Source organism: Salvia splendens, chromosome 5, assembly GCF_004379255.2.
Source record: "Salvia splendens isolate huo1 chromosome 5, SspV2, whole genome shotgun sequence".
In the NCBI taxonomy this organism is placed as follows: domain Eukaryota; kingdom Viridiplantae; phylum Streptophyta; class Magnoliopsida; order Lamiales; family Lamiaceae; genus Salvia; species Salvia splendens.
In genome coordinates, this window is record NC_056036.1 from 3,970,701 (window position 1) to 3,993,793 (window position 23,093).

The 23,093-nt window shown below is 34.5% G+C and overlaps 2 protein-coding genes and 1 long non-coding RNA gene across 3 annotated transcripts; all 3 read right to left on the reverse strand.

Annotated features, from left to right (window-relative positions):
- Positions 1-1,984: 1,984 nt before the first annotated feature.
- On the reverse strand, positions 1,985-2,332 carry LOC121802913. Its single transcript, XM_042202605.1, has one exon. It carries the CDS (start codon positions 2,330-2,332, stop codon positions 1,985-1,987), a length of 348 nt encoding a protein of 115 aa, XP_042058539.1.
- Positions 2,333-6,012: 3,680 nt separating this feature from the next.
- LOC121802753 lies at positions 6,013-12,523 on the reverse strand. Its single transcript, XR_006050844.1, has 3 exons — positions 11,089-12,523; positions 6,345-6,930; positions 6,013-6,267 (listed from the first exon to the last, which is right to left on the reverse strand). It is a non-coding gene; the product is annotated as an uncharacterized LOC121802753 (long non-coding RNA).
- A 3,903-nt stretch (positions 12,524-16,426) lies between these two features.
- Positions 16,427-18,507, reverse strand: LOC121804923 (FCS-Like Zinc finger 8-like). Its single transcript, XM_042204637.1, has 4 exons — positions 18,490-18,507; positions 17,999-18,399; positions 17,102-17,916; positions 16,427-16,802 (listed from the first exon to the last, which is right to left on the reverse strand). The coding sequence occupies exons 3-4, from the start codon at positions 17,872-17,874 to the stop codon at positions 16,688-16,690; spliced, it is 888 nt and encodes a 295-aa protein (XP_042060571.1). The 5' UTR covers positions 17,875-17,916; positions 17,999-18,399; positions 18,490-18,507; the 3' UTR covers positions 16,427-16,687.
- Positions 18,508-23,093: the final 4,586 nt, after the last annotated feature.

Here is a 23,093-nt window from a genome sequence, read left to right on the forward strand (position 1 = left end):
AGATTAAGAAAGTAGAGAGATGAAGAGAGAATAAAGTAAGAGAGAATAAAGTAAGAGAGAGTAAAGTAAGTGAGAAGAAATGTGTTAACTTTTACTAAAAAGGGAAATGACTCCACTACTATGGAACGTACCAAAATGGCAAAATGACTCCACTACTATGGAACGGAGGGAGTAGTATCTATAGAAATAGTAAATCGAATTCCTTTTCTGTAATAACAATACAAAAATCCAATCTTTATCTTGAGAAATAATTCTGTAGCATCAAATATGATACAACTAGACATCTCAAATGCTGAGTCACAATATTCGAACACTTGGATATTTTAGTTCCAAAATATATGAGATCTAAATAGTTTTATAAAATCTGGAATATTAATTTATAAGCCGATATTCAAATAATTTAAATAGGTTTGCCTGTGTGCTACAATTATTTATATCATTATCAGGTATATTAAATCATTTTTTCTTCTTTTCTTTATTGGCCATTGGTCTGCCTAAAATGTTGTTGAAGAGAAAAACAAACTAAAATCACAAAAGTAGTAGTATAGTATAGATATCTTAACTTTTCTCCAATCACGGGCTAAGAAAACTGTTGAAAAACAGTTTAAGACAAGAAAACATCATTGATTTGATTATGGAATATAGCAAAAATAAATTAAAAATTACCCTTTATATTGTTCTTGCTGTTTGTTTGGTTATGAACCAGAATCACACAAACACTGTAAATATAGTAGTACTATTATATATAATTATATATCATGTCTTTCTCTTAGTTCTCTCTCATGTCTCAATCTCAGCACACCCCCTTCTCTCTCTCCTGAAGAATTATTGGTGGTTTTTTTTAATAAGGAGAGAATTTTGGTTGTATGCATATGTTGTTGCTCACCACAGAATTGTTGGGAGGATTGCTGATCATAGATATATGCACCCACACCCACCATGTGACATGTTATTGCAGATATCTCATACTCTATCTTTGATGTAACATAGAAAATGAGTCGAATTCATTCCAACGAGGTGACATACTATCGAACCTAATTCCTAAATTGGTAATCTTGGTGCTACCTCCATGTATATATTACCTTACACCACATGTGATTATGTATTCACACACCACAAAAAATAGTCTTTATATTGAACAATATGTGTTTTAATCCAAAATTGGTTAAGTAGTTTCTAATAAAAAAACTGGGATCCATATTATTAGAGATAAACTTACTACTATTATATATATATAGATTGTGACAAATTTTGAGAGATGAACCAAAATAGAAAAACAAAATTATTTTTTTTAACTGTACGAGCAAAATGAAGTTGAAAATAAGGGCAACCACTGCATATGTGATTGATATATGTATATTATACTTATGCCCATAATGTTTTATATTGATGAAATCATTGGGCAAATTAAGTTGAGTTGGTTGATGCTTTTTTGACAAATTTTATATAATGCCTTTTGTCCAAGTTGGCAAACTAATAACTTGAAAAAGATATGCTTAATGATGACTCATGTAGTTGAGCTATCTTCTTCTACCTTGGTACTCAATTGGGTTATATACGTACTAATATATTTTGTGTTTATAAATATATATTAAAATATGTAAAGCATATATCACGATTCTCATACTCCACACTTTTCTTGTTTAAGTGGGAAGTTGACCTATCTTAACTATTCTAAAGTTTAATGCATATATCATCCTCCCTTTTAATCATTCTCCACACACATATATTTGCATGAAAAAAAAATAAAGAAAAAAATGGTTCCATTACTTTCTTGCAATTAAATTCAATGCTAGAATCACTTTTCCCCCACAAAAAATTCTACATCATCGTAAGAGGAGAAGGATTTCATTACATCCCATAAAAATAAAGATAACAAAAAAAGAAAGAAAAGAAATTAAGCTATACAAACCGCGACAAGAAGATGATGATCATAAAAGTTAACTTAATTAACCTTATTCCAAATTGACACAAACAAATGAAGCTAGTAAAATCCGACCTGCGACGTGCTCGACGATCTAGAATATTTCTTAGACGAAGACGAAGACGAGGGCGAAGAGAGATCGGTCCTCCTCCTGAGCATCTGCCTCATTCCGTCAGCGACGTTCACGGCCGGATTGGACTTATAGTTGCGGCAGAAGGAGATGTGGGCCTTGACGGCCTCGTCCAACCCGGACCGGGCCTTGCCTCGGCTAAGCTCATCGCTAACGGCCTCGGAGCAGAGACCGCAGAGCCATTTGCCTTGGAATTTCGACTTCACTTGAGTGATGTAATCTTGTGTGCAGTCTTCCCTTAGTCCACAACACTCGCACTTTGCTGATTCAATTTCCATTTTTTTTCTTTTTTCTTTTTAATGGACTGTTGTATTGATGAATGGTGGGAGAGAGAGGCATTTATAGTAGGGAGAGATCTGCCACAGTTTTCTCCATGTTAAAAGGGACAAAGGGGTTGAGGAATATGAGACAGTCAGGCCCCATTTTTTTTTCTTTTTCGAAATTCATTCAATTCTTTATCATTTTTTTCGGTGTTTGGATTTTTCCTCGGCTTCATAATTGGCGGTTACTATCGGTTATTCACATAGTTTAGTAAAACATGGGACATATTCTGTAACTTTAATCGGGTTATAATTAATATATTAAGTAGTATAAAATTATAAATTTTGGTCAAATTTTGATTTTTCTCATACGTTTCAATCTTTGAATGACAAAGTATGAAGTTTCAAAATTTTCAACTGTCCCACGATGATTTTTTTTCTAAGCAAATACAATGCTAAATAATATGGTGATCACATGTAAAATTTTTGCAATCTCGATGAATACTTACATAAATTTTATGTGTATTGATTTTTCGACGTGAATGACTAAATGACGTTGTTTTGAACATAATATAAAAAAAAATTGGTCAAATGAGATAATTCAGAACTTTTGAAACTTCGTGACTTATTATTCCAACTTTAAAGGTGTGGGACTGACCGAAAAATTACTCATTCTTTGTGATTTTATAGCTAGACAACTAACCATTTTGAATTAGGTCATGAGGCCCAGATCATTTCAGCATCGAAAAATTTATGTATTATTGCACGCTGGATTTGACATGGCACCACTCTTACAGGGGTGTATATTTCCACCTCAAATTCTATTTATTTGTTGTTTAATAATGAGTAGAGTAACTCATGAGATTTATATAGTACTAGTAGTTGTAAATGTTTCACTTCAAATTATACTCCATAAGCTAATTAATTGGTGATAAGTAGATTGGACTATTTTACGAATTGGATATGTGTTAGATCCACAATTTGATGCTAGAAACTACAAAGAATTTAATTGAGACAGCTATGAACGTTGGATGGCTGAAAATTACAAATACTTAAGTGTAATGTCTTGACATTGATGACAAAGTTGCATGGATTGATGATTCGCCAATTAAGGCAAGATTTATTATGTGTTGATAAAAGTTGCTGGCAGACAGTATTTCTTGCTCTAGAAATTTGAGACATACACGTTGTCATATTTCTAACATGGGATGATTCACTATATATATCTTGGTTGCTTCAATTTAATCTTTGGTTTAATTGGCCGGTTTTACGCTTGTCACGTAGTATTTCATTAAACTACTATTGATGTAGGATACTATTTTATTTTTTAGGTACAAGAAAATTCAAATCACACTAAACACAATGTACATAAAATCAAAACACACACACACACACACCTATGTGGCGTTTACATAGGTGTGTATATAGTTGGAGGCCATATTTATGGCACGAAATAGTGGCATCTTTCGACATGGGCAACCAACCATTTTGAAATATGTTAATATTATTAATGGGTCGGTGAGAAGTTTTTTTAAAAAAACAAACAATTTACATCTCTTACATAAATTACTAGGTATGTCTTGAATCATGGTTTTCCAAGATTTGGTAGAGCTCACTTTTACGATCTAAACTGTTTGTCTATCTCTATATTTTAGATTCACATACGCACAATTTTACATGGATAATTCTACACGCATAATTTTATAGTTGACTTGGACTCTTCACCTATTAGTTGAACGATAAGCATCTTTTACCGTGCAGATAAATTAAAATTTTGTTAATGATAATGCAATTAATTAAATTATCTACCATGAGTTTCTCCACTCTCGAGTTTACTTTTTGTTTATTTTATAAAAGATAGAAGATAAGTCATTAAATAGAAGTTGGATTCAAATCACGATCTTCAACTATACTTATACTAGTAGCCTCGACATCTTTGAGTTGACTCGAAAGCATAAAGATGGCCTCATAATTAATCATTTGATTATAGCTAGTGAAGATTCATGATTTTGAAGAGAACATAATTGATCACAATTCAATTGATTTTCTATGCTAATTTATTATATCGTATCTATCACGAAATGTTGATAACATAATTTCATCATCATGAAAATGACACATGAATAATTAAAGCATGATACTCGAAGATTTTCCACATTATAGTTTAGTGGTTGGTTTAATTAGGGTATACCTTTTCAACCCCAATAATATTAGGGTTGTTTTCACTTGTAATTGTGTTTGATTATGTTGACTTGACTTGCATCACCCTTTTTCAGACTTTAAGTAACACGTCTAAACAAAAGGGTAACAATAGGCTTTCAAAAATAATTTTGATCGAAATATGCAGATAAATATATTTTGGAGTAGTTTGTTATGGAATCATCTCACAAATTTTAAATGTATGAGGATATAAATTTAGGAAATGGTTCCAGTTGGAATTTTTTTAAAATGAGAACTTTTAGGATTGAAAATTATTAGCTGATATCAGTTGGCATCATAAAATATATCAATTACTGATATTGAGTCGGAAATTGATATTCATGAATCAACGAACTGATATTGAATCCAAAATTAAATAATTTTGTGGTGACAACTGATATCAATATATTTGAAATCTGATACAGGTCTGTATTATAACTTTTTTTTAAAATGTTTATATCAATTGAAATAATATTGTTGCATATCAAAATACAAATTAGTTAACTTTTTATGTTTGAATAAATATTATGTGATCATGCATTACCGTGTGTGAAATGCTTATAAATTATTTTTAAAAGCCTTGTAGCATTTTATGGAGCAATTTTTCGACAAAGTTCAATGCATGAACATATATACTACTAGTATTTTAAATGTCAAATCTTCAAATTTGGAATTAATAATTGGTTGCTTTAATCTGAACCCTACATAGGTTACATGCACGGAAAAAACTATTTTATTTCGTCAAGACAAAGATATACATTTGTTATCATTATAACTATTATACACAAATCATGCAGTTAGTCACATAATAAAGTAAAATAATTGAAACCAACATATGTTGCTGTATATCAACAGTTAGAATTTAATTAAAAATTGGATTTATTAGCTAGTGGCATAAAATGACCAAGATTCACGTTATCCAACAATCTGAGCTGAGAGTATGATTATTTACCATATTCACATGTAATAAAATAGAGAGAAGTGACGTCACATATAAAATAATTTAATCGTCTAGTCCAATATGCATTATTATACTACACTTTTGAGTCAAAAATATGATGCTGTGAATAGACGTGATTTAATTTTTTATATATAAACATATTACATTTACATATCTTCCAATTTGTTTATTTTATTTGTAATGTGCATTGTTTAATATAGTCTGTTTAATATTATTATTGTTACAAGACAATATATCGTGCCATTGTCTTTCTAGTAAGGAAGAAAAAAAGTGAGTACATTATCTAGTTATTACCATTTCTTTTAGAATTTGACTTTTGATAGTCGCTCCATAGATTGACTTAGTCACTTAGCAATAGTTTAAATCCAAACTTCAATTAATACATTATTTAAGCGTTGTAAATTAAATTATTTTTAGTGAGTTTATATCAAATAATGAGTGTTCTGCTGTTTTGTGCATCAATTCGATCATAAATATGTCTGAAAATATGCATGACATTTGTCATGTGATTTCCAGTGATTTGGTTGGATTTGGTCAGTTGAGTTTGGATTTCTATTGATTTTGTTCTTTCTTCTTTTTTTTGTCATTTTTGGATGATCTTCGTACTAGATACTCCCTCTCTAATTATGTGAAATATTTAAGAGAAACCATGATAAAATATAGTACAGTATGATTTTTTTTCTTCTTAATTTTCAATATTAGTTAGGATGGACATAAAAGGTTGTATGCCTTGAAATACATTTGGAAATAATTATTGGAAGGAAAGATCACGGAGAATCAAGAGGCTGATTTCCTGCAATCACAATAAGTGGAAAATTAGTAATTGATTTTCTCCTTGTATAGAAGATTAGATTAGGGTAATAAACTTACCTTAAGTTGTATTCTTGAGCCTATAAAGAGGCATGTAAATGTGTATTCGTTTCAATGAGAATGAGAGATACAATATTCCCCAAAACCTGTTCTAACATGGTATCAGAGCAGGATTTAAACTAGGGCTCAGATTTTTTCGTTCATCACCGCCCAACCCATACCAATCTCGGCCAAATCAACAAAAACCCAGTGAGCAAACAAATTCAAATCAATACCCAAAATGTCAGACGACGAGAAACCAACAGAATCAGAATCATCAGGCAGTAAAATACGAGCGAGTAAGAACGTCACTATTGAGTTCAAACTCAACGGAGGAAATTACCCACTATGGTCGCGGCTGATGAAGGTTGCAATAGGGAGTAGGGGAGGCTACTCCCACATAACCGGAAAACAGGCTCCACCACTGTCGGAAAGCAAGGAGTATGGCGATTGGGAAGAGACGGATCTAATTGTCTTCTCGTGGATTGTGGATAATATCGAACATTATATTATTGCAGATTTCACCCATCATCAATCGGCCAATGCAATATGGGACATCCTAGCCGTCACATACGAGAGTGAGGCTGACCTCTACCTCGTGTATGACCTAGAAGACGAAGCAAACACAATTAAACAGGGGAATATGGATCTGGAAACATACTACCGCAAACTCCACGGAATGTGGATCAATATCGACCGGTGCCAGAAACAACCGGTCGACTGCTGCGAGAAAGGAGTAAATCAATTCAGAGTCTACACAAACACCAAAAGGCTGCTCCGATTTCTGGCGGGACTGAATGAATAACACGAGGGAGTCCGGCGAGACATCCTCAAAGAAGTATCGCCCCTCCCCCGCTGGAAACTGCCTATAGGTGGGTTAAAAAGGAGGCGGCCAGACGGCGACTAGGGCCACCGGAATCCCCAAATGCCATCACCCACAGTCACGGTGGGGAAGACTCACAAGGAATTGGGCACGGACTGGCGGCGCAAGGACAGCGACAAGGGTACCAGAGCGGAGCCCCACGTCAAACCACCGCCGCTCACTGCCCGGGGAACAAACCGGTGGACAAGTCGAAACTTTGGTGTTCCCACTGTGGGATGCAAAAACACACCCGAGAAACTTGCTTTCAATTGAACGGATATCCCGAATGGTGGGAGGAAAGGCAGACGGCGAAAGCAAAGATGGCAATTGGAATTTCCGCTGAAAATTAGGCGGCGAAAATGCCGACTGGGAATCGGGACATGGTGACCAATCGGGGGAAACAGAAGGAAGAACCAGAGGCTCCCAGCAGAGGCGGGAACGGTGGTGGAGTGATCGGTGCCGTCAATTTCGCCGGAAAAGCATGGGACCGGAATGGGGGAGGCAGCAGAAGTCAAGGAGGTAAAGGGTTAGGGGTTAAAATGATCCCCCAGATTTGATAAAATTAGATCACAGACCCCGGATATTGCATGACAACCACCAAACTTATGATGAATTACATGATGAACCCCAGATTGTGAATTATTGTGAAAACCCCCTGATTGTTTGAAAATTGTGCAATTTAGTCTTATCCCACTTAAAAACCAGTTTGAGCCCTTGAACCGTATTTCCGCTGCATTTACCATAAAGAAGGATAGTGGGGGTGATAAAAAAGGGATGGATATTTGATTGTGGAGCCACCGACACCATGACTCCAAATAAAAATGATTTTGTTAGTTTTAGTGAAATTACTAAAACTTATATACAGACCGCGAGTGGGGAATTAATTACCGTGGCTGGGGCTGACACTATTAAAATATCCCTAACCCTGATATTGTCGAACTGTCTTTATGTTCCTACTTTGTCCTAGAGATTGATGTCTATAAGCCATGTAACAAAAGAATTGAATTGCACCTTGCTGATGCACCCCGGCTTCTGTATTTTGCAGGATATTCGGACGAGGAAGATACTTGGGCGTGGCACTGAGAGCCAAGGACTCTACTATGTGGACGAGATAGCTCAACAAGGTAGTGTGATGCTGGCTCACGGGTCCACGAAACGAGAGATTTGGCTTTGGCACCAACGACTGGGACACCCTCCCCCTGGTTATTTTAGTTTACTTTTTCCTAAACTCTCTATTCAAAAATATTTTTCTTGTGAGACTTGCGCTTTGGCCATGAGCCACAGACAATCATTTAAATCTACGCATACTCGTATGAATTCTGTTTTTCCCTTGTTCATGCTGATGTGTGGGGGCCTACACCTATTATTGGGGGGGAATGGTTTGAGATATTTTGTGATTTTTGTGGATGATTGCACTAGGATGACATGGATATATTTTTTAAAACACAAGTCTGAAGTGATTGACAAATTCATTCTTTTCTTTAACCTTATCCAAACCCAATTTCAGACCACAATAAAGACCCTTCGATCCGACAATGGGAGGGAATTTGTGAACCAAAGAATGACAAACTTCTTTACCGAAAAAGGCCTGATCCATAAAACCCCGTGCCCCTATACACCAGAACAAAATGGGGTAGCAGAAAGGAAAAACAGAATCATCCTTGAAATCAACCGAGTCTTGATGTTTGAATCTAAAGTTCCTACCCACTTCTGGCCCGAAGCTGTTGCTACCTCCATCTATCTCATAAATCGACTTCCCACTAAAATCCTAAACAAAAAAACCCTTCTCGATACGCTCTCCAAACTCACCAAATTGCCCAAACACCTTAACCTCCAACCCAAAGTCTTTGGATGTACCGTTTATGTCCATATCCCAAAACATGACAGAACGAAGTTGTCACCCTTTGCTACCAAGTGTGTTTTTGTGGGTTACGGGATTAACCAAAAGGGGTATAGATGCTATGACCCAACTACAAAAAGGGTAGTAACCATAATGAATTGCAATTTTTTGGAAACCGAGTTATATTACCACACCCACCTTAGTAGTCAGAGGGGAGAGTGAGTCATACAACACAGTTGACTACCTAAGTTGGTTTGTGCCTGAGTCAAATCTCTCCAACGAGGACCCAACAGAAAAGGTTGGCACTGTCGCCGAGCAGGTCTCAAACACAACAGAGCACTCTCAACCGCGTCCTATTGTCTCTCCTCAACCGATATCCGAGGCATCTGAGGTAATTCCCGATTCACCTCAAGAAAATAGTTCAACTACTGATCCTACTGATGCAGAAATTGTAGACACGACTCTAGATGAGAGCACATGTCGATATATACTTCCACCACGAAGTACTCGTGGAATACCACCGAAGAGATTCTCACCAGAAAAAATTAGGAGGAAAAGCCAGTACGTTGTGGCAAACTTTGTGAAAGGAAACCTAACCAAGATGGCTAGAGCATTTGAAGTTGCTTCTACGAGGAAGAGGAAATTCCCTCTACAGCCGAAGAGGCAATGAAAGTTAAACATTGGAGAGATGCGATGTTTGTAGAGATGGATGCTTTATTGAAGAACAAGACTTGGGAAGTCAGTGAACTGCCAAAAGGAGCTACTACCGTGGGATGTAGATGGGTGTTTACAGTCAAAAGAAGACCTGATGGATCTATTGACCGATACAAGGCGAGACTAGTCGCAAAAGGGTATACCCTGACTTACGGCGTCGATTATGCAGAAACGTTCTCACCAGTTGCTAAGATCAATATAGTGAGTGTTAATTTCGATATCAGCTAATCGTGATTGGCCCCTACATCAGTTCGACGTGACAAATGCCTTTCTATATGGAAAACTGACCAACCCCGTTTATATGGTTCCCCCACCTGGGTTTACAGAAGACTTCCAGCACGGAGACGTCTGCAAGCTCAAAAAGACGTTGTATGGCCTCAAACAATCCCCTAGAGCATGGTTCGGGAGGTTTACAGAAGTAATGAAGAAATATGACTGCCGCCAAAGCAACTCAGACCACACCTTGTTCCTCAAGAAGAGGAATGGTAAGATTACATGTCTCATTATTTATGTTGATGATATGATTATTACTGGTGATGATGAAGAAGAATTAGATCAGCTAAGGAAGAACCTGTCCAAGGAGTTTGAAATGAAGGATCTTGGCCACTTGAAGTACTTCTTAGGAATAGAAGTGCTTAGATCAAAGCAGGGGATCTTTATCAATCAGAGCAAATATGTGCTTGATATTCTAGCAGAAACAGGGATGATAGACTGCAAGCCAACAGACACTCCAATTGTCCAGAATCACGGACTACAGATTCGTGAAGGAGCCAAACTCGCTGACCGAGGGAGGTATCAACGATTGGTCGGGAAACTCATCTATTTATCCCACACCTGGTCAGATCTTGTTTATGCCGTTGGAGTTGTAAGTCAGTTTATGCATGCACCACAAGAAGAGCATTAGGAGGCAGTGTTGAGAATAGTACGGTACTTGAAGGGTACACCGGGCCATGGAGTATTTTTCAAGAAACACGGGTATTTAGAAATACATGGTTATACGGATGCAGAGTGGGCAGGAAATCCAAATGACAGGAAGTCAACCGGGGGGTACTTTACCTTTGTAGGGGGTAACTTGGTAACATGGAGAAGTAAGAAGCAAAAGGTGGTAGCTTTATCGAGTGCCGAGGCAGAATTTCGAGGAATTAAGAGTGGATTGACAGAAGTGCTATGGCTTAGAAAGCTCATGACCGAACTCGACCTCAAATCCACTCAGCCGTGCCGATTATTGTGTGATAATAAGACTGTCATCAGTATCTCGGAAAATCTAGTTCAACATGACCGAACCAAGCATGTGGAGGTAGATCGACACTTCATAAAGGATACTACTGATGCAAAGGTGGTGGAGTTACCCCATGTCAAGTCAGAAGATCAACTGGCGGACATCTTGACAAAGGCAGTAAGTTCGCACTCTTTTCGAGGTGTATTGGACAAGTTAAGTATTGGTGATCTCATCACTTAACTTGAGGGGGAGTGTTGGAAGGAAAGATCACGGAGAATCAAGAGGCTGATTCCCTGCAATCACAATAAGTGGAAAATTAGTAATTAATTTTCTCCTTGTATAGAAGATTAGTTAGGGTAATAAACTTACCTTAAGTTGTATTCTTGAGCCTATAAAGAGGCATGTAAATGTGTATTCGTTTCAATAAGAATGAGAGATACAATATTCCCCAAAACCTATTCTAACAATAATAACAATAACATTTTAAAACTAATAGGTGGATGAACCAATCTGATTAGACAAGAACATGACTTGGTTCCCACCAAAAATGGATAATTAATTGATTTGTCACATACACTTAATCTATGCCAAAATGGGTTAAATCACTAAATCTTTATTTGCTACCCGACTTAGATTTGATCTTTCATATATACCTTTTGTAACCCAAAGTCATTTAATTTTTTAGGAACACATTTAATTCCCTAACTCAAAAAACACGAAGGAAAAAGAACAAACAAAAAAGAAATTATAATTATTGTTGCACATGAGAAGTGAGAACTACTATGTACTTTCCATTCAATTATCAAAAATGAGTCGATCGATCTTTTAATATCACATCAGGTTACTCTCATCGTTTGATTGCAATAAAACTTAAAGGTGGGAATATTATTAAATGATCGAAAAACGAAGCTAGATTAAAATATCAATTAACATGAGTTATTATACACAAATCTAATTTTATTGGTAAAAACAATTCCCCACCTTCTTGAATGGCACGAGATTTTAGAAAGAGTTATTAGGTGGAGTAAGTTGAGAAAAAAAGTAGTTGAATATTTAAATGAGGATAGAGGAGAGAAGGAGATTTATTTCTAAATATAGAAAATGGACATCTTGAATAGTATAGAGGGAAAGACACGCACTTTAGCACTTAATAACATGTCGAGTTGCACTTAACATATAAAGTAGTAATTGAATTTACGTGTACCGAAAAATTGTCGTACACATTGAAGCCGAGGCCTTTGATCTTTCTTCTTCTTGAGGCCTTTGATCTTTCATCTAGAGGTACATATTTCCAACTTATAAATAGATGGAGTTTAGAGAGAAATACTACATATATAACATAACAAGCAAGCTGAAAGTATGCCTCCCTTTTATCAGAACTTTGTACGTTTGTTGATGTCAATATATAGTGGATTTGAGATGCTTTTACGTCAATCCAAGAACACAAATGGAGGAATAAAATTATGTGGAAAGAGAGCTTCATCGACCAAACTTATAGTCTAGTTTGTTTCATTATTATCATCATATTTTCCGTCTTTTATACAATGTTTCTAACAAAATGATCTTGTAAATTATTGTAAATTGCGCTCCATTTAAAAAAATTATGAACCATCACATTGAAAAACTTTATGAATTTTGTAGGGAAAATATATGAATTCAAAAACTAAAATATTTGTTACATAAGATATTCAAACCCAAGACCACTAATCTATTCAATAAATTCAACATAATTTTCATAATCTAAAAGCTGAAAATAATTCTTAATTTTCATTATAATTTTTTTTTTATTTAGCCAACACCTATATAAACATAGATAGATAGATAGATTGAGACATTCAAATGATTCATAGCTAATGAAAATGATATTCTTTAATTAAACCAGCCATATATACATACACACGTCACTGGCATATCTAAAATGAGACATCGATCCAACTTGTAGAAATAGTAATAAAATATGTGATGAGATGAAGAAAACCTAAATTCTACGTCTAAATTATAGACCACAAGAAAATGAAAAAGTGCAAATGAAAAGGTGCAAAAATTGTCTTAGTCTCCAAATTGATTACTCGATTTGTCAAGTTGGCAGCAGGCAATTCCAGTGGCTACATACAGTTTGCCTTCCTGTTTCAATTCTTTGTCTAACTCTTGCTATTTCATACACAACTTATTCATATCTTTAAGAATTAATTGTTTTTGGATGTTGATCAGTTTGGACATTAAATAAAACCCATCACTATTCCAAATTATTAATATTTCAAAATAAAACTCAAAAGATTATAATGTTAAATCCATCACATCAAATAATTTCTCAAGACAACATTTGAAACTTACGTTGATTTTGGGAATAAATTAAAGACCTATTTATGACTTCATGAATGTAATAGTATTGACGAAGCAAGAGGCATAAAAAGGTCAAGACTTTAGAAAATTTTGCATTGAAAATTAAATAGGAGACTATAATTAGGCAACATAAAATTCTTGTTAAAACTTTTAAATAGTCCTAATTCCTAATGACCAAATAATAGAACAACAAACACCCAAAAAAAGAAATTTATACTATTATAAGGTTTAGTTAACAATCAATTCAACATTAATTATTTTTATAACACACAAACTTGTACAAATTCAATGATTCAATAAATGTAGCTCTAAATGCATTGCTCAATTATTCCTCACATGGCCTCTTGTTTTCTTCCTCCATATCTTAATCATATGAAACTATGAAATTTGTATTCAAATGTCGTTCACATGGCTTTCCCACATGCACATTTTATCTATGAATATATTATATATAACCACTTATTCCTTAGTCTCAACCAATTTCAAAAATTTATTCATTCACACCGCAATAATCCAAACTCTTTCAAGCACTTTAATTTCCTATGTATAGATTATTATGTTATGCGTCTAACTAAGTTGCTAGATTTGGTTTGTCTTTTATTTGTGTGTGTGTGTGTTAAAATAATTGGAATAATTGATATATGGCCTATGAGATGATAATTCACTATCATTATTGATATGTGTGCGGCGGTTAAGTTTTATAATGGCAATTATTAAGACTAGCTACAAGAGAAAAATGGGATTATAAGTGCACTAATAGAATCTTCAAGTTGTGGACTCAATGTAATGATTAGATGTCTTACTATATGATTTGATCAGGGTTCAACCACATACTAATATATGCTAAAACAAATTGCGCATTTATTCTAATAATTTTCTTTACTTTTTTCAAAACAAATTTATGTGTAAAATGTAGCAAAAGTTATACATATATGGGGTGTATTAATAAAATTCGATTGGTAAATTGTTATTATCCAAACCTATGTAATTAACACGATATATAATTATATAATAGAGTCTTTAGAGATAATCAAAAAACGAAAACTTTCTAGATAAATATAAAGATGTAAAAGATTCTAATCTTGATACTCTCCATTCCCAAACTAAGAAAACAAAATAATAATGCTAATGAAACTAACCCAGTTGGCATAATCACTAACTATATATTGGGTAATACTCCTAGATAGTTAGGAGAAGAGGAAAAAATGATTATTTTTAATTAAATTCCAATAATGATGGTTGATGGGATTCTGAAACTATCAATGTCATGAGATTGTCCAATAATTTTTTATAAAATTATGGAATCCTGCAATTTTATCCACCCGCATGTTACGGCTAGATTAAGCAGGTGAGGTGACAATAAGGCGTAAGAAATTTAATTCAATAAACATTTTGAAGAGAGGATTCTCGATTGACATTTTATGTGGATTATTTACTTAAAGTTTCAACTGAATTAAAATTTAAAACAAATTCAATCCTTAACTTGACGATGCTTTAATTTTGTCAGAACAAAAAACAGTGGAATACATCATACCTGTATTTGGCCAAAAAAGCAAGATCGAATAATTTTTGTCTACTATTTGAACTTTTGGCTCTTTAATTTATTAGTACTACTAGTTAGAAATTAATAAAATTTTCGATGATGCTCATTTTTTGTGAGTTGCAAGACATGTAATAAATGTACAGGTTTAGGGTAAATGGGTCAATAAAATCAACAATAAATAGTCACGATGAAATACAATCCAAATTCATGCTACTATATATGTTGCATAATCACAATACGTACTATGTAAAAAAATATCATAGTACTATAGTGACTTGAATCCTCGACCTATTAATTAGAAGATGATCATCTTACTGACTCAATTGTATTTCGTCGTCATAATCACAAGGTTTTGCCCATCAATCATCTAAAATCTGCCCTTGTCAAACAATTTACATACAACAAAAGTAGAACAGCCCATACTTCTGCAAAACTAAAACACTGCCAATTTTGCCAATCTACAACAATCTATACAAACTTGCACTTCCCAAAATTACATCATAATACAACGTCAGTTCGAATTCGTTTCAAAAACGGCATTCCCGTTGGAATCGATAACAGACTTCGTTTCAACACCAGCTAATTATGCAAAGGAAGCGACTAGCCTATCAAAATACGGTAGCCAAACAATTTTGAGTGGGCGTAACTTAGTTCATGAATATTCAAAAATTGGGTTAAGAGCTACTAGTTTGAGATATCCATTTGTGATAACGTTTTAAAAAGAAGCAAAATTTTGTTGTAGGCTATATATATATATCTATAGTAGTATAAATCAACTTGGTCATTAATTTTATAGATGTTCTTACCTCTTAGCAACACTTGATAGTATGAACATATGTTTATAATTTTGGATTTATATATGTACAAAAAGGCCCACTACGTAAAGAAGGTACAAAGCCCATATTTCTAGAGAGCCCACCATTGTCGTCGACTGAAATTATCATGTACCCCTGTCTAATAAGATTAGGATGTAGTAAGAATTAAGATAACATCTTAATTTATGTTGAAGACGTATATGTATTTGTTCCAAACAATATTCCAAATCCAACAAAAAATAATTATCAGACGTGATGACATATGGGGCCATTGTGCAATTATTTCAGAAAGCTCAAAAATTACAACTAGTCCAAAATCCCAAACACAGATATATATTGTCTTGTCACTTATTATGATAAGTCTCCTTCCACTGCCTAACACATTATTGTTTCGACTTTGCTCGATTATAAGGATATATAGATATTTGCTTAAACTTTTTTTTTTTTTTTTGCTTTTCTCACCACAATAATCTATTAGTAGTAAGTATAATAGATGACTTTTTTTAATCATAAAATAATACTGTAATTTACATTTTTTTTCTTCATGGTATGATATTGGCTTCCATGACAGACGCCAATCCTTGATTTCTTGGCATTTTGGGATAAATTATTGACTAATAGCATTATTGCAGCACATAGTATTCCTTCTACAAAGTACTACATTATTTAATGTAAGATTTCCTATTATGAAAAGGACCACAAACAACAAATATAGTACTCCTACATAATTTAGGAAAGGTAAGAATCCACTCAACCCAGATATCATCTACTCAAAATTATGATATTATTATCATTATTTACACTGTAACAGCAATTAACACGCTAATCAGTCCTTCACACTTTAACAACATGATGATCATCATCAACCCAACAAAAACCAAATCTAAACCTTTGATCATAAGCAAAAAGGCTCAAAAAAAACAAGATTCAATCCATTGTAACATCTCACAATCTTGATTTGTTTTATCTTGCATCACAATTCATCTTGATGGGATCAGTAACATATGAGGAAGCCGAAAAAATAAGCTTCACGAGGAAGTACCATACATGTGGTGGTCGGAATCAGAAGTTTCCGACCCCTCCTCCTCCTCGAGCATCATCTCCTTGCACCGGCATTCGCTGCTGCAGAATGCCTTCTCACCCCTGCAAAAACACCAGCACCATTGCTATATCACATAACTAAGAAAAAGACACAATCACCAACAAAATGTGCATCAATTCACTTTTTTATATCAACAACACAAGAAAACTGCATTTCAACACTTGAATCACTAATAGATTGAGCTCCAATTAAACTTAACTAGTGTTTACAACACAAGAATAGTAAATTTGCATTCAAACATGTGACCAAGAACAAGAAACAAGGCATATTAAACTGCATTCACATCCAAATTGTATTCTTGTTATGATTTTGTTTATCAAGAACTCTTATCCAATCTCACCTGTACATGTAAATATCCTTCCCTTGTCCAAGATTCTTCTTGCAGCTATAGCAGAAGCTAAGGAAACTCTCAGAGGGGTAACTCATCGACTGATTCATCGAAAACTGGCCATTGTCCTTTCTTGATTCAGAGAACTTGACAACCCCACAACAGCTCTCAAGAATGCAATCATCAAATATGTGTGTAGTTTTTGGATTTGGGCCATAAGATATCACACATGTGTAGTCCTCTGAGAGCTCCATCTCACTAGCAGAGAGACTACTAAAACCACCCGAATTCATCGAGCCAAAGGGGGATCTCCTCAGATTAGCCGAGGGTGACGGCAAGCCCACATGAGAGTGCCTAGTTTTGATGCCAAAATCACAGGGGGATTTGGGGGAATCGGTTGGGGAAGCTACAGAGGGAGGCAGGGGAGGGACATGGATCCTCAACTGTGATCCAAAGAGGACCATCCGGCTGTCGTGCTTTGACAGATTCGACTGCGAGTTCTCATCAATCAGTGCATCTATAAGGCCAAGGCTAACCCCTCTCGACTCCAATTTATCCCAATGGTTCTTGCATTCTGGTTTGGGGGAGTTTGTTTCAGACTTAAAGGGGTTTCTCAGAGCACAAAACGGTTTGGTATCCATGATTGAAGTAGGGCTGGTTAAAGACTCAGTTTCAAGAGAGCCCTTTGACACAAAACTAGTGAACAACCTAGGTGAAGTGAAAATTGAGGAAATGGGCTGTCTGTAATACTCCTTTGGGGATTGCAGAGAGGAGTAATCTGCCATTAGAGCTCTTGTTCAAGAATTTCTTTCCCACAATACCAATCTCTGAAAACAAAATCATACATTTGAACTTCAATCACTAAAAAAGATATACTATTATTGAGAGAGTGAGAGAAGAATTACACACCTGAAATTGCTCGGGAAAGCTCTATCAACAAATGAATCGAACTGGTTCTTTTTTCACAGTGTGAATGAGGAGTTTAATCATACAATCATTATAGGAAATGTAACAATAAAAAACCGATCTTTAATAGTAGCACATAATACAGTCAAACTATCAAGAATCGAACTTGAAGAAAATACCAAACTACTTGTCTGAACAAATGAGGAATTACTCTCTGATTTCCAGCGATTGTTCTCAACTTTCCTACACTAACCTCCAAGAATACACAAAAGAAAGCCCAAAGCTTGTAATATGCTTTCTCTCTCACACACACACTCACTCTCTATACCACTGAAAACTGGTCGCCTTTCATCATACAGATTCAATGCAATACATGCAGCCAAGGCCCATAAAATCAAAAGTACCTGAAGTTGAAAACCAATAAAAAGAAAATGGTGAAGAAGAAAACAAAAAGAGTGATGAGTATTTTTTGTATATGAATTCCCTTTTACCACCTCAAAGTGGGAACACTTTATCTTTGCCCCCCACTAAATACCATCTTTTTCATTTCTTTTTTCTACCTAGCTCTGTAAAAACTGACTACGTACGTGCCCACTGGAAAATTAGAGAAACAAATGAGGAGAGAGAACGATAAGAATGCTGAATTTAAAGATGCGTGTGCATCATAATCAGTGGTTTCAATAAATCAACCTTTCTCTCTCTCTCAATTTTATTCATACACAAAAATTACTGGCGGTGATTTGATTAGGTTAGGGTAATTTTGGGTGGAGGCATGGGAAAAGGAATCAAAAGTGTTTGATTGATATTGGGATATCGTTTTCGAATATTTTCTTTTTTTTCTTTTTGTTTTATCAGAAAAATATATGCATTGTCATCCCTTTTTTCCAACCCAAAAAGGATTCTTTAAATTTCCTCCCGATCAGGGTTAATATATCGTTTTTTTTTTCATTTTAGGATGTTTCAATATAATCTATTTTTAATAAAATTAAACAAATTTTATTCTATTTTCTTTTATTACTATATTCTATTCACTTATTAATTTTTAACTCCGGTATCGAAAAGATTTGCATCTATTATCAAGAAACATGGGAAGTAATTCAATAATAATGTTCAATTACTCTCTTTCGATCCTTGTTGATAGAGACACTTATTTTGGGATGATGAATAAAGTAAGAGAAATGAAGAGTATTAAATAAAAAAAATGTTACTTTTTGTCAGAAATAGAAATGACTCAAATATCTTGCAATTTGTCTAACATATAAAAACGACTCAATTAAAAATTTGTAACTTGTCTAACATATAAAAACGACTCAATTAAAAAAGCACGGAGGGTGTATTAACAAGTACGTAAAATCATAGTACATTTATATTCTTCCAGTCTTAGAAATATGAGTAAGTATTTTTTATCCTTCTGATCTATCTACCATTTCATTTGATTTTAACTCAAAGTTTCACGTCTTATCAACCTATTTTATTTGATCTTTATTGTACTTAAAATTTGTGCCCAAAAAAAGAGATTCTTAATCGGTAATCGAGGAGTGGTATTTTTCTGTATCAAATTCACAAGCTCTAAATTGTCACATATCCCACGAAGTCGGATAAATAGCACATAAATTTAGTGGGAATCAAATTTGAATGTGCGATCAAGCAAATTTGAATGTGCGATCAAGCAAATTTGATAAGATAATTGTATTTTGAGTATCCACCATAGTGTGGACACTACAAGCCACTTTTTATGATCCTCAATCACTTCTGATTTATCCACAACCACAAAAAAAAAGTTTTCACAACAATAATGGACACTTTTTTTTTTGCCACATTTCACTTTATTTTATTTTTTATATATTTTAATTCAATGAATATTAAAATTATCAGACTATACATAATTAGAAAAAAAAACGGCTAATTAGCTAAATTAAAATTGAAGATTCATCCTCGCCGGCTTCCCTCTGCACCTCATGAATAAGAGAATCTCACGCGTCATTCCACAAATCATTCATTTTTTAATAGCAATGGAATCCACAAATTTTAGAGAGACAACGTATGAATAAAGAGTTGGAATGATGTGAAAATAATTAGAGAAATGAGGTGTATTCATAGGCAATTAAAAAAAATGAAAAAAAAAAAGATTTGTCCACCGCCGTGGCTCACCCGGCGAGTGCATCGCCGCACCACCTTCCACCTCGCCGCGTCCTGGCCGTCTACTCGGCGATTGCCCTTCCGCCCCCTCCCATCCGTCCATGCCGGGGCAGACATTTCGTCCACTATGGATCGCCGCGGTTGCGGCTGCGGCGGCTCCGGGCCGGGGCGCCGCCCCACAGTGGATACCCTTAGTCAAAGCTTGGTTTCCATTTAAATAACTTTGTTTGACACTCTATATTCAATTCTGACTCGAAAATTGATTATGGAGTACCGTATTCTTTAATTCTATCAATCTCTTCTTAATCAATAATTACAGACTTTAATGTGGGGCCTTTTCTCTCTAGGATGACGACATACAAGTTGAGCAACCCCACCTGCCCCACCATTTTACTCCTACCATACGGTTATATAGAAAATTTCTCCCTCTTATTGGACTAATCACAACGTTCCATCCACGATTTTCAACATTACTTACATTCCGTTACATTTTTCTATCAACTTTCAATTATACTACTAGTATTTTTAAAATATTCATATCAAATTCAATTAGGACTCTTAATTGCAAATGAAAAAGTATTTATTTTGACATAAAAATATATACTACTATTACAATACTTTATCTTAGCTAGATTAAGAGCATCTCCAATAACCGGCGTCACCACCGCAACGCTGATTTTTCGCCCACGCCGGTTTGACGCCGAACCATTGGAACCGGCGTGGGCGAAATCGGCGTCAAAATCGGCGTCGCCATGCCGATTCCCGCGCTGACGCCGGTTCCGATGCCGATCCTCACGGGCGCCATTGTGCGTCCCGGATCGGCGCCAAACCGGCGTCGGATTTAAAAAAAAAAATTTTGTTTTTCGAAAACACTATATATACGCGCGTTGAACCTCATTTTCATTCGCACCACTTGTTTTAACGAGGACGGCGGCGATGAGTGATTTTGTTTTACTTTTTTAAATTAATGTACTTTTTAATTTTTGTACTTTTTTATATTATTGTACTTTTTTTTAAAAGTAATGTACTTTTTAAATTTTAATATTATTATTCGAATTTTCCGTATTTGTCTCGTAAATTAAATTTCGTATGTTTATACAAGTGTAAATTAAATTATATAATTGTTATTAGTGATGTGGATAGGTAGTGTGAAGGCTATGTGAGGGCTATTTGATGTCCAGTTGATGTGGCAAGCTGATGTGGCAGGAGAATTGTAGTGCTGATGATGTGGCAGTGTGAAGGCTATTTGATGGCTATTTGACGTCCGTGCTTATTGGAGATGCTCTAAGTGTATCATTTGGTTGGACCGATAACTATTTCTAGTGTGAATTTATACACACCTTGAAGAATGATACAATTGATACAATGATTTCAGACAGCTTCGTATCTAAAGTCATGGAACGATCTCATAACCACCTTCATCAATTTTCTTAAAATATGATGAATGAAGTAATCCCACTAGAATTCACTATAAATTTTACATTGAATTAATAATTTTAATTAATCCAAAAACCGGCATGTTGAGGGGCAAAAGTGGAAGTGGGCGAGATAGTAGTATTTATAGGTGTTAATCCAATGAGGAAAAAGGGCCAATAATAGAGGAAAGATGAGATAATCCAATGATAAAAGAGTGGGGCCACTCAACTTTATGAAATATTGGCCCAGCTATAATGACGTGACAGTCAATAGACTCATGGAGTAGCTTACGTAAATTCGAGGTCTATGATGTGGGGTCCACTTTACTCCTAGTAAACTGTGACCCCCTTATTTCCATATTCACCCACCACCTTTTACTATATTGCAATACCACCCCACACACAATATACTCAGCTACTCTAAGACCATCTCCAACCATACTCGAAAAATCAGTTTTGATGTAGAAATCTTCTCCAATCATACACCAAACTCAAACTCATTTTTGGTATTTTTTGTGAAACAACACCAAATATGGTGTTACTGCAAAATTTTTGTGATACCAAAAATGGTGTAAATTTTGATTTTGGTTTAAATGGTTGGAGTAAACTACTTTTTGGTGTGACGCATACCAAAAAATGGATTTGAGTTTGGTGTAAAGGGTTGGAGATGGTCTAAGTTTTCATATTTATAACAATAATAATGATAATACAAGTAGAGATAATTAATCCTTCTGTAATAAATGAACTGAATCGTTTCTTTAAAATACAGTATTTAAAAATGGAAAGTTATTGGAAAAATTATGAATTTTGATCAATCTCACTAAATTCAAAATAATGTAATCTTTGATATTTTATTTAATTGTTCCATGGATTTAGATTTGAAGGAAAATTATGTATGAATTGGAAGCCGTACTTTTTTTATATTTTTATATCACTTACAAAATTCATTGATTAAAGTATTTTGGCTTTCAAATTATACACAATTTATTCCTAAATCTAAATCAATAGGATAATTTACAAAAATAACAAAGTTGAGATATGATATTGTTTTAAATCTGTGGGATTAATCAGAACCTTTCTATCTTCATTATTTTAGTGGTAATTTTCCTTTAAAAATGATAGTAGTTAATGATTCAGTAGAATTTTGTGATGATCAGTATGGTGCAATTTGACTAATTGCAGTTTCTGATTTGTTTTCGAATATTAATGTGTAAGACTCACGAAAGTAATAAACAGATATGAATGCTTCTTGTAGAATTAGTAGTAGTATTATATATATAGGACCTATGGCCACACTATGATATTATACATATTCATAAAATACTTTGTTTTTAAGGGTGTCCATAATAGTAGAGCCCGTGGCCCTGGATCAAGCCATAAAACTTGGCCGGGCCACAAAAAATACTTGTTCACACTATAGTGGACAAGCTCAAGCCACTAAATATTAATTTTTTTTCATTTTTTGATGTATTTTAATTTAACTATAATAAAAATTATCGGACTATAATAATTATAAAAAAAATGCATAATTTAATAAAAACAAA

Excerpts from the sequence above, each read along its gene's own strand:
- LOC121802913 (XM_042202605.1), bottom strand. The coding sequence starts at position 2,332 with ATGGAAATTGAATCAGCAAAGTGCGAGTGTTGTGGACTAAGGGAAGAC.
- LOC121804923 (XM_042204637.1), bottom strand. The coding sequence starts at position 17,874 with ATGGCAGATTACTCCTCTCTGCAATCCCCAAAGGAGTATTACAGACAG. Across the intron at positions 16,803-17,101 it reads AAGGATATTTACATGTACAG|GGGTGAGAAGGCATTCTGCA; the intron begins GTGAGATTGGAT and ends GTGTTTTTGCAG.